At 38.1% G+C, this 13,206-nt stretch overlaps 1 protein-coding gene across 7 annotated transcripts in view; it reads right to left on the bottom strand.

The window, feature by feature from the left end:
- VRK1 (VRK serine/threonine kinase 1) overlaps positions 1-13,206 on the bottom strand; it is an 85,448-nt gene that overhangs the window by 54,597 nt on the left and 17,645 nt on the right. For 5 of the 7 annotated variants that reach the window (XM_057733269.1, XM_057733274.1, XM_057733270.1 and 2 more), the window contains exon 1: positions 2,855-2,943. The exons of the other annotated variants lie outside the window; for them this stretch is intronic. In XM_057733269.1, the coding sequence (XP_057589252.1) occupies positions 2,855-2,909 (55 nt within the window). In that variant the 5' untranslated portion in view covers positions 2,910-2,943. Of the gene's footprint in view, positions 1-2,854; positions 2,944-13,206 lie in introns of those variants that run through there. 7 annotated transcript variants of the gene reach the window in all.

The raw sequence follows: 13,206 nt of genomic DNA, 5'->3' as shown, positions 1-13,206 counted from the left end.
AAAAAAAAAGATATTTTGTAAGGAAAGTAAAATCATATTGTCATGACTTTGACAGCAACACTTTATGCCAGAAAAAAGAGGAAGTAACATATTTAAGACTCAAGGAAAGAAAACATGAACCAGAGTCTATACTCAGTTAAATTTCAAATCGAAGACTTCTAAGTGTTATCAACATGGAAATGGGAAAAGGAAATAAGAATCTACTAGAGAACAAGCCTCCGATATCTAAAATGACTAAAGAAACATCTCTGCGAACTGACAGTGAGCAGTAAATCCCTCTTTGTAGGACTGCGCCTCGACAGGGCCATAGAAGAGGGGACAGAATACACAACGGGTACAAGTTACGACAACGTAGACATAGTACAATTGCAAAAAATGGGAAAATATGCAAAAAAATCAACTTTCCAGTAATCACATTGTGGTATACTTGGTTTTGTTAACTGAAGCTACTGTGGGCACAGATGTGGAACAATGCAAATGAATAATTATGCGATGTGTTAATTCTACCATCACTGTCCTTAAAAATCAGGATTCAAATACGGAATAAAGAGGATTCAGATGAAAAAAAGAGTGAGGATTATATTTGGAAGTATTTTTTAATTCAGAAAGTACTTTATCTTTTACAGAAAGAATACACACACACACACACCTTTGTATTTTCTAGCCCCATTCACAAAAAAAGCTTAGAAACAATAAACAACCCAGTAGCAATGAGTATCCCTAGTACACAAACTATATTACTGAATTAACATTTCCTGTTAAAAGAAACCAGATTCCTTGAAGACATGAACGATTCCAGGGCTGAGGCTGGAAATGTACGAGATAAACTTGGAATACTCATCATTTCTAGATGTCAAGGAAGCTATAAAAAAATAGTAGAATGATGTCAAATATGTCTAAGGAGTCAACTTGAAAGATGTTCCGGCTGACCAAAGATGAGCCAATTTGAGTCAATAAAGATAATAATCATAATGGATTAAAGCACACAAAATGGGTAAATCCAAGAGTTTATAATAGTAAGAAAACTTAAGACGTCACCTCTAGAGGATAACAGGAAAATCACTCAATTTTGAAAACTGGTGAATAAAGGGAAAGGATCGAGCATCTATCTTTTCTTTCTTACATGAATTTTACCACTGGGGAACTAAACAGAAGATGAAGAGAAATTTCTCCTTAGAGAAAAATTTCAGCTAATAAGTGAATAAGAATGGTTTTAGCTTAACACCAATTCTACCTCCTAATGAATTAATGCATCCAGACATTGAGCACTGATAGCTACTAACATCAAAATATGAGAAATACCCAAACATTATATGCCTCCTGATAAAAAAAAAAAAAACAAACACCACTACCCATGAAGTAATCCTGCCAAAAAATAAATAAAAAATAAAGAGACCCTGAATCTGATTCAGCCTATCAATTCATAAGATATGAAGGGAACAGAAGAATATGATAAACTGTAACAGAGAAATGCAATCAGCAAAATTCTAACCGTGGGAAACCCTATGGTGCAAATAATCCCATTTCTTCAACAAAAAAAGGGGGAAAAAGAAGAGATGAGGGAGAAGAAAACTAGGTTTAAAAAGACTTAAAACAACACATCTAACAAACCTGGCAAATCTAAACCACAGTGTTTAGGGATACACATTTGAGCCGTAAGACTATAAAGAAAAGAAAACGATTACCATAAAAGCTAGAAGTTACTTTGGGGAAGCATAAGAAAGTTGTGATTAGGATGGGGCACATGGTGGGTACAGTAATATTTCTTGACACAGGTGGTTGTTATAAAAGTACCTTCTCATTTATTAAGTCTATACTTGCTTAATAAGATTTTCTGTATTGTGAAATATTTTATGGTTTTTAAACATTAAAAGATTACTGTTCCCATAATTAACAATCACCAAGGGATCAAAACTGGAAATCTTTTCATACTCCATGAGCTTGTCCAATCACTCACACACACACACACACAAGAAAGAAAAGACTCCAAAGTAAAATCTGTACTTAACTTCCTGTGAACCACTGGTAGCCTTCTGCTTTTTTATTTATAGGTACTTCTTATATTTTCTATACATATTAAAGAAATTAGCTCTTTACATTACAAACACTTTCCCCAATTTATTTATCTTTTGATACTGTTTATTTTTAGCTTTGGGGTTTTATGCCATCCTTAGAAAGACCTCTCCCAAATTTCTTTTTTCAAACATCTCCCAAGTTCTCCTTCAGTTATTTTATGGTTTCATAAAATTTCTTGGTAAATTTTTTATCTGTCTGCACTTATACTGGTATAAGATATGAGGTCGGAATCCAGCTTTTCCCAAATGGCTATCCAGCTTTTTTTTTTCCCCTTTTAGTCAGTCTTCCATACACATTAGGGAGATCCACAAGTGTTTGAGGAACTTAAATATATCAAACCAACTCAAGTAAACTAAATACAAAAAAAAGTTCATATAAACTTGTACAACATAGGTCCTAGATTACAAGGGAAGGGGAGGGGAGGGAATGTTGGTTTACTAATTAGTAACTGAAACTAACTTTATGCTTGGATTAAAACTTGCCTCACACTTCTATCTACTCCACATGAATGTGAAGAAGTCATTTAAAAATACTCTGCTGCTCTGATAGAAAGGGGTCACTACGAAATTTTCTTTAAAATGCCCCTAAATGAAACTCCCTTCCTCCAATGGCTTCTCGTGGAAAAAAGATGCAGAAGCCTCCCTTCTGCCAGCCCTTCAATCTTAGGCCAGCCACAGGCAACCAACAGCCATGGCAGGGCTCAGAGGCCGGCTTCTGATGGATGCAGTGGGTGGCAACGGCAGCAGATTAATACAGAAGCATTTGGTCAATAACTCACCTTTGAAATTGTGGAGAGACACAAAAGACAAAGAAATGCAGCTGGAACGCCACATAGTTGTGCAGAGCAATTTAACACAATAACCATCCCTTTAAAAAAAGAAACATAATACCTGATTATGGTTATGATTCTTAGAGTGTGTTCCTGGATTTTACTTGCTAATATTTTATTCAGGAATAAAATTGATATTCATAAAACTGGTCTATAGTTTTCTTTTTTCTACCATATTTATTTGTTTTGATATCAATATTATGCTCACTTCATAAAAATACTTTAGAAGTTTTTCTTCTCTTACCACAATATAAAAAATTTAAACAGCATTTGAATTATCTATTCCTTAAAAGTTGTAAAGATCTTAGTTGTGAAAGCTTCACAATACCGAGTGTTGGTACTGCTGTGGAGCAAATGCAGTTCTCATACATGTGCCAATGTTTCAACAGTTCTGAAAGTCTGTTTTGCAGTAGCTGCTACCTGACCCAACAATTCCTCTTCCATGTATATACCTGAGAGCAATGAAAACATGTCCACCAAAAGACACGTCCACCAAAAGAAGGATAACAGCAGCTTTACTCAAAATAGTCAAACACCGGAAACCCACGAAACTCCCAATGCTATGCTGAAAAAAGAAGCCAGGCATAAGACAAGACACTCGTGATTCCATTTCGCTAATCTGCGATGACAGAAGTTAAAGAGCGGGAATCACTGCAGGGAGGAAATGACTAAGAGTTGGAAGCAGAAGGTTTCTGGGGATCTGGTCATGTTCCATACCCCATGTCTGGGTGATACCCAAACGGTATGCTCATGTCATTAAAATTAATCAAGCTATACACTTATGATTTATTTCATCCTATTTTTTCACTTGTGTAAAATTAACACTGTAAATTACACAAACCTTAAGTGTTATAACAGTCAGGGTCCAATAAGGAGAAGAAAAAAAATGCACAAGTAACTTAAGAAAACTTAATATAAAAATAATTAATTTCTAAAAGGTGGCTGACTATTAAAAGAGGTAAAAGAGAACTCTAAGGAATAGCAAAGGCAGGGAGCAGATACTATCCATGAGATTAAGGGAGAGAACACAGAAAGGAACTGTGCACTGCACAGGCTGTAGCTACAGCCCACTGGGTGGCAGAGTTCTCTGGGGTGACACCTGGTCCACCGGAATCCACCCACTGGGGTCCTGTGCTGCCTACCAGGGGCTAAAGGAAGTCACAGAGAGTAAGTACGCTGGCATCCACACCTTAAGAGAGAGAAAAAAAACCAAGCCCACTGCAACAGCAAGAGAAGTCCTTTCCCAGTCTGCCTGGCAGTATCCTTCGCTCACCCTCTACTGACTAAGCTAACACTATGCTGGAGAGGAAAAAATGTCTACAGAGTCTAGTTCAAGTATCACCAACAGAGCAAAGAAAAGTGTATTTGGAGTTGAGAGGCAATAAATTGATAACCTACACAAATGTATACACAGGTTGACAAATGTTCGCACATGCATACACACTTGAGCACCAACCACCCTGATCAGGATATAGAACACTTCATCACACCATCAAGTGTCCTAGGGCCCTTTTCTGCCAACACCCATTCCTGTTTTTCCCAACAAAGGCTACTGGGTGTGCCCTTCGGGCGTGCCACTTCCTTTGGGGAACCCTACTTTGCCAGCTTTGTCTGAAAAGGATCTCAGACCCGAGAGGGCCCCCTTTCAGCATCCTCCCACACCCCTATTTGACCTTCACTGTACTTGGCAACCCCTATTATTTTCTGGTTCAGAGTAAAAGAAGTCTCCGAGTTTCAGAGAATATGAAATCATTGTGTCTCAATTTCCTTGTTCCTTTTCAGAGGATTTCTGAAAAGAAGAAAGGAGAATTATTTAAAACCAGAAGTCCTTGCTCAAAAACTGTAATAAATACCATGACCATAAGCATCTACCTCAGTAAAGAACTTAAGATACTCTCTGGAATTAAACCACTGCTTTAGTATATTTAATAATGAAACCAATACCGACATTAAGCTTTCTATTAAACAATAAACTGGAGGGCACAAACCTCCACCAAATTAAATCTTTCTGCATAATTTCCGCCCACCTGGAGCAAAGCAAATCCACTGTTATGACGGCCAATGCAACAGAGATTTCACAGAAAAGAAACTTTACCGTCACTAACCATTACATAACCCAACCACTTCTGTTCCTACTGATACTAAAATGAAATTCAGATGCAAGTGAGAAGCACATGCAAATGCAAATCAACACTGCCCTTTACTGAGATCACTCGCTGGTATATTCCATATTAGCATATTCACCAAAATTTAATTGTAAACAGAGTAATTATGGTACTAAAGTTATTAAATACACAAAGCAAGCTTGGAACTATACATATTCAAATAGAATTTCAGTGGCAGATCAACTTTTATATCTGAAACAATACCCTAATTAATAGTCAGCTCTGATAATAAAATGGTCCTCTGCTTTTCAGATAACATTCCAAAAAAAGTTCTGCTATGAATATTAAAAGTTTTGTGAAAGGATTCTTAAAATTTCAATAGCTATATTTATCACAATATGGTACTGTATTTAGACAACTGGCATTTTCCAAGTCCTGGATTCAAATTTGGAATTTTTTTTTAAATCTTCTGTTCAAGAGAGAAAAAAAGCTTGAATGAATCAAACAAATACTACTTACACTTAATGAGCTCTATGAATCCATCATACTCAAACTGGGAAATTACAATGCTGCATAAAGCTTGTCATACACTGGATGACTAGTCATAAATTTTCCCAAAACAGGTATACACGTAAGTTCCTTTGAAGGGGTCATATATTTTTATGAAATTTTCTTTAAAGTCATAAGCTTCTCTGATGTTTTTAAACTTTATAGAGACACAGTGATTCAAGGATAATTTTCATCATGCCATTAACATGGTACCAACATATTCTTAGTTGCACTCTTTGCAGTAGAAGGCACTTTCTCGCCCCCTCCTATCTACACTTCCTGAAATCTTTTCCATACGCAAAGATCTAGCTCTCCTGCAGTCAGATATGACCTCTGAAATTTCAGTACTGTTCTTACCTCTCACTGCATTTGATAAATGTTCCCTGTAAGTTTATGAGCTCTCTAGGTACGAGAGCTGTCTTACAATACACTGCACTTGGTAGGATTTCAAAAAATGTGTAAAATTTATACAGCAAAAAGGTTTTTTTCCCTCAAGTACCAGGCATCTAACTTTATGCTTAACATACACCCAAATGCAGTAGATATTGCCACTCCTTTTAAAAGCCCAGCAACTGAAATTCATGTTGAACCCTATTTATTCTCCTCAAAACTGTAATTCCCCTTTCTAACTCATAACTCTCAACAGATGACCTCAATGCCTAGTTCAGAGAAAAGTCAGAAACTTCACATCGGAATTCCTTTCTCTCTCCAAGACTCAAATCGACAACCCACCTGCACCCACTTAAGGCCCAACTCTGCATCCATCCTCCCTCCTCCCCTGATCACAATTTAAGGGAGCCCTTCTCCTCCATCAAACATCAGCTCCTTCTTCACCTGCATCCCATCCCCTCCAACGTCCTGACATAAACTATCAATAACCCTTCTCTCAAATATTCAATATCGCCCTCAACTAGATCCTTCCCATCAGCTTTTAAATATGCTCATGGCTTGCCCACTGGGAAAAAAAAATGTTCTTTATACACCCTCCACTATCATCCTAACTTTCTTCTCCCTTTCAGTACCAAATGTCTTAAATTAGTCTGTACTTACTAAGGTGTCCTTTCTCCCCACTCTCCCCACAACTCACTGCATCTGGGTGCCCCCTTCACGAGTCCACTCTAAATACTCTCACTCAGGGCACTAAACTCGATGACCCAACAATTCCTCTCATTTGCTCCACTCATTACCCAGAAGCACCCAACACTGTGGTCCATTCTTTCTTTCTTGAAACGTTCTCTTCCTTTGGCTTTCACAATATAACAGTCTCCTAGTCTTCACTCTACTGTTTCTGGCCACTCACAGTCTAGGTAATCTGGGAGACACAACAGTAACAGCTCATTCTTTCAAGGAGTTTGTTCCACTTTTTGATGTACAGCTTTCCAGGACTGTATCATGCTAAAAAAGCAGACCATCTACATGGTCTTACACCAAATACACCAAAATACAAATTTTATAAGAATTACATAAAAGAGGGGCTTCTCTGGTGGCACAGTGGTTAAGAATCTGCCTGCCAACGCAGGGGACACGGGTTCGAGCCCTGATCCAGGGAGATCCCACATGCCACAGAGCTACGAAGCCCGTGCACCGCAACTACTGAGCCTGCACTCTAGAGCCCATGAGCCACAACTATGGAGCCCATGTGCCACAACAAGAGAAGCCACGTGCCTATAGCCTGTGCTCCGCAACAAGAGAAGCCACCGCAATGAGAAGCCCACGCACCACAATGAAGAGCAGCCCCCGCTTTCTGCAACTAGAGAAAGTCCTCACACAGCAAAGACCCAATGCAGCCAATAAATAAATTTATTAAAAAAAAAAAGAATTACATAAAAGAAAAGCATGCCATTAAATAAAATTAAGACCTCTGGAAATAAAATTAAGATGGAGGCATATACAGAAAATATAACTGACTGATGTGAATATTACTTTAAGCTAACAGATCTGAAAGGGGCTGAAAGTCTCGAAGAGATACCTGACCACCCATGTTTAGAGCAGCACTATTCACAACCACCAAAATGTAGAAGCAACCTAGGTGTCAGTCCATGGTTGAATGGATAAACAAAATGTGGTCTAGATGTACAAGGCAGTATTACGCAGTCTTAGAAAGAAAGGAAATTCTGACCCATGTTAACATGGAGGTACAAATACAAGTGGTATTATTTCAAAGATTGTTCCCATAGATGCTAATTACATAAATATACCCGTTATCACACCAGTAAATAAAGGTTGACTGTGAATTATGGGAACTTATGAAGAAGAGTAATGATTTGCTCATTCATTCACTCAGCAAACATTTATTGATAACCTGCCACATGCCAAGCACAGTTCTAGGCACTTGGTATACTTGAAGGAACAAAATAAAGGTCCTACCTTTTGAAACATATTCTAGAAGAAAGAGACAGATAATAAAAGCTAACATAAAGGGCATATTGTCTAATATTTTAGAGAATGTAAATGCTATGTTTAAAAAAAGAAGAAAGTAGAGCAGGTTGGCAGAATAGAGGACAGGGAGTGCAAGGCGGCCGGGGCAGTGTGCAGTACTAACGGAGAGGTCATGGTCAGCCCCGCTGAAAAGGTGAGATCTAAGCAAAGATGGGAAGAAGGTGGGAAGTTGGCCATGTGAGTATCTGGGGCAGATATCCTGGGAAGAAGGATGAGTGGTGCAAAGATCCTAAGTTAGCAGCGTGCCACACAACCAGAGAAGAGTAACGATGCCAGTGTGGCTGGTGTGGAGTGAGCAAGGGAAAAGGAAGAGAAGTCAGAGACAGAGCACACAGATCAAATGGAACCCTGGGGGTCACGGTAAGGACTCTGACCTTAGCTAAAAAGCATAAACATAATATTTGGTGTGGGTATTATACCTGCATTTTAACTCACAATCCTTCAAATGAATCAAAATGAAAATCATACTGTGAACACTCGAGAATTCTCCCACTCACCAATTTCTCACCAAAATTTTTCCATTTTTTTCATATTTCTGGCTAACGTGTATTAGTCCATCCTCAAAATCCATTTCATCTATAGGCTGCACTTGATAGAAATCCAAAATCTTAAGTCCCTTTGTCACTAAAGTCACTTCAAGGTACGAATGGTTTTACAATGGATCAAATCCCATTTCTCAAAAGTACAGGATAGGACTAAGCCCTATTCTCCCTTTAACTTAAACATGAGTTATTTGGTAGTGCTACTGAGTAAATGGTTGCAACTTTTTGACAGGAAATATAAAACTTTTACCATGCTACACCTCCTTTTAAATTTAAAATAAAAATAATACTGGATCCCACAGAATTCTATATTATTACAATTAATTCATTTGCTCAACAAATATTTATTGAGCACATACTCTGTGCCAGGAACTGCTCTAGAAGATGGGAATAAAGCAGTGAACAAATCAGACAAAAATCTCTGCCCTCACTGAGCTTATATTTTGTTTAAGAAAGATAGGTAGGGACTTCCTGGATGGCGCAGTGGGTAAGAATCCGCCTCCCAATACAGGGGACACAGGTTCAATCCCTGACCCAGGAAGATACCACATGCCACAGAGCAACTAAGCCTGTGCACCACAACTGTTGAACCCATGTGCCACAACTACTGAAGCCCACGCACCTAGAGCCCGTGCTCTGCAACAAGAGAGGCCACTGCAATGAGAAGCCCATGCACCACAATGAAGAGTAGCCCCCACTCGCCACAACTAGAGAAAGCCTGTGTGCAGCAACGAAGACTCAACAAAGCCAATAAAATAAACAAATAAATTAATAAAAAGAAAAGAAAGATAGATAACTTCTTTCAAAATTAAAACGTGCTACGCCCAATGGTAATAAGTGCTAAGGGAGAAAAAATAATAAAGCAGGGATGGGAGGGGGGGCAATGATAAAAATGAAAAGATGATCTGGCAAAGCCTCACAAGAAAGTGACATTTAAGCAAAGACCTGAAGACAAAGTGAGGGAAGCTAGCCCTGTAGTTATGTAGAGGAAGAGCATCCACACTGAGGGAGCAGCAAGGCCAAAGGCCAAAGACCTAAGGCCAGGGCATGCCCAGCCTGTCCTAGCAGCAGCCAGGAGGCTGGTGCAGCTGGCAGAGAATAAGCCCAGGGAGAGCACTGGCTGATGTCAGAGACGTAAAAGGGCAAGACTTGGTCATCATGTCCAACATGCAGGCCATTGTAAGGACACTGACTTTTAATCTCAGTGAGATGGGAAACCCTGGGAAGGTTTGGAGCAGAGAAGTGGCGTGCTCTGACTTACGTTTTCAAAGGACCACTCTGGCTGATGTGTCAAACAGACTGGAAGGGGGCAAGGCAGAAACCGCTACCAGTAGCAATGGTGTTGCTACTGCAATGACCAGTGACTGCATTCATCCTTACTGAAGAGTAGAATGTCAATTTTTTACAAACTGAACTGATTTTAAGCCGCTAAAGAGAGGGGTACAGAATAACATAAGAGGTTTTTTTTTAATGTTTTTTAACTTCACACAAGCTACCCACCCCCCAAAAAACAAGTCTACAGTGCCAAGTAGAAACAATCAATATTAGTGACAGATGGTCTAGGAAGCATGCTAATCATCTCATACTCTAGATTTTCCAAGTTCTATCTTTATGGCAATTTAGTTCACCAGGAAATTAAACATCTGAACTCATTTATTCCAAAGACATTTATAAAACACTTCCGAGTATGTGCTGGAAAATGTGTTAGGCACTGGAAATATAAACACAAATAAAATGCAACCTTTGGCTTCAAGAAGCTGCACTTAGCTTCATGCAGAAACACCGTCACACAGTTACGATTTAATATTATACCAGCGGCTTCAAAGATCAATAAAAAGCCCTCCAGGTAAAGAATGTTTCTGAATCCTTTGATAAAAACTATTTATTAAAGACAGTGAGCAGCTGTACACAGCTACAAAATCAAGCTCTATTAGTTTCAGGGTAGGGGAAAAAAGTGCCTCTTCCAGTGATGCAAGTTTTTAAGATACTAAGAGCTATGAAAGTCCTGTTTCCCCTTTTTCAGTGAGTACCAGAAAGTTCAGAGCAAAAGCATAAACCTGATTACATAACCACCCCTTGTCAGAGATAGTAATTCTCAACCCTGACTATACATCATGATTACCAGTGGAACTCTGAAACAGTAAAGGCCCTCCTCCATGAGGGCCCCAGTGTCTTCTATTTTAATCCTGCACGGGCGCTGTGATGCACAGAGTAGCCTACTGATCTACATACAGTCATCCCTCAGGATCCTCAGGGGATTGGTTCCTAGACCCCCTTGGACACCAAAATCCACTCAAGTCCCTTATATAAAATGCTGTAGTATTTGCATATATTCTACACACATCCTTCCATATACTTTAAATCATTTCTAGATTACTTATAATAGCTAAACACAATATAAATGCTATGTAAATAATTGTCCACATGGCAAATACAAGTTTTGCTTTTTGGAACTTTCTGGAATTTTTTTTTCAAATATTTTTGATCTGCAGTTAGTTGAATTCACAGTTGATTGAACCCGCAGATGCAGAACCATGGATATAGAGGCCAACTGTATTCTGGTACACCTTCCTTTCTTCATTAAGTCATTCATTTTCAACGTAAGGGCTCTATTACATACAACTCTAATGCTATCATATTAGAGGACTTTAATAAAAGCCCCCTTCATTTTAGAAGTTGGGTAAAAAATATAAAAGAGTGAATGAATGATTCAGAAGCCCGCCCCCCCAAAAAACCACACATCCCATCATATCCCAGACCAAAAACATTCATTTGTATTTCAAACTTATTTGAAATTAAGAAGTAATTACATATTTTGGTGTAAATGGCTTCCTGCCAATCTAGAGTAAGTCAAAGAATAAAATCAAATAGGAGATAATCAGTCAATAAAGAACTTCATCACCTCTTTTGCTAAATTACATTAAGAACAATTTGAAAGCAATACATCTAAAGACAATTCTCTTACAAATGAGCCAGCTAATCAGAAGTTGATTAATGCACTTGATTAGTGCTAAGAAATCATATGAGAAATAAAATACAGAATCTTGAGTTTATATAGCCACTTCCTGACAATACACAGGGTCTTCTTCATATATTTACTTCATTTTGTCCCCACAAATCCTGCAGTTGAGACAGAACTGTAAGGACGACCACAGGAATAAAAGCAGAGTTACCACCAGTACCATTTCACGTAAACAACTGAGACACAGGAAAGTTACCTCTGACCTCCTTATTAGGGACACCCAATCAGTCCTCTGGTTTCACTCAGAGAAGCAGGCATATCAATAAAAGCATGAAAAACATTCACGGCTGTACGGTACCCTTAGTAACACTAGCAAAATAAGAGTCAAAGATAACACCACAAACCATGAGAATTTAGAGGTGAACCTCCAGAGATAATGATGCCATCAGTTAATAGGTTTATTTCTGGAAAACATTAAGCTAAACTCAAACTGTGATACAATCTTTAGAAGCAACTGTCACACTAGCCATGTTTTCACACCTAAGCTGGAAAGAACTAGGTGAAGACTCGAACTTCTAACTTGGAAAAATAAAGTAGATCTCGTCACAGGATAAAAATTTCTTCCTAGTCAGATTTTTTAAACTTGTATTAAAAAAGTGATTAACATTAGGTTATAAAAAGTTTTGGTATAGTGAATAAAATGTTTAAACTACAGTATCAAATGTACTTCTTCAATGTTTATTTGCTTTCAACAATTTCCAAAAGTTCTAAAAGAGAAACACTAACTGCAGAATTAATTTTTAACTGAGATCACGCTGTATGGTAGAATTTCAAACACAAACCCAAGGTACCACCCTGCCACCACTTCCTCCCCAAAAGAAACGATTTCATGAAGTTTCTGCTGTGCGTTTCTCCTTCTGACTTTTGATGTAGTGGGTAAGATCCATCCGTAGAGTCCTAACAGGTCTTCACAAACCAACCATGAAGAAGACACTATAGTAATATTTAGAAAACTTCCTGCTCTGCCCAGGCAATGGCATCAAACCTGAGAGAGGAGCATGCCTGAGGATGCCAATCTCAAAGAGAGGTGGCACTTGGCCCCTTGACCCATAAGCCCTACAAAAAGAGCTTCTTTATGGAAAGCAAACACTGAAATTTTTCTAAAATTAGAAATTTTGAACTATATTGCTAATACTTTTTATAACATTTAGCACACTTTAACAATCTTGTAGATGATTACCCATTACTTCTCCTATTTGGGGGTGGGGAGGGTTCACAGAATTAACTACCAAACTTGTTCATGGTTAATTCTCTGGGTGTTCAATATTAAATCTCCACAAGATAACTACTGAACAACATTCTTCCTTATATATTCTTGCAACAGGGCTCAAAGGAAGACTATTTCTAAGAACTCCAAAGGAAATTAGGATGACCAAATAAAGCAAATCAGAAGAGTACTACAGACGTTAAAAAATTCTGCATGAAAACATAAAAGAACTTTTCAGAATCTCAGAAACGAGAAGGGTTTTCTAAGCAACACAAAATAAAACACACAAGGCCTAAAGAAAACAGATAAATTTGACAAAATAAAAATAAAAATTCTCCACAGTTTAAAAAATACCATAAACAAATTCAAAAGACAAATGAAAAATATCTACATAACATATGACAAAAGGCTAATTTCCTCAGTACATATTAAAGAAT

This window comes from Hippopotamus amphibius, chromosome 4, assembly GCF_030028045.1.
Source record: "Hippopotamus amphibius kiboko isolate mHipAmp2 chromosome 4, mHipAmp2.hap2, whole genome shotgun sequence".
NCBI classification, from domain to species: Eukaryota; Metazoa; Chordata; class Mammalia; order Artiodactyla; family Hippopotamidae; genus Hippopotamus; species Hippopotamus amphibius.
The sequence above is the reverse complement of the archived record's forward strand: the minus strand, read 5'-3'. Positions and strand labels throughout refer to the sequence as shown.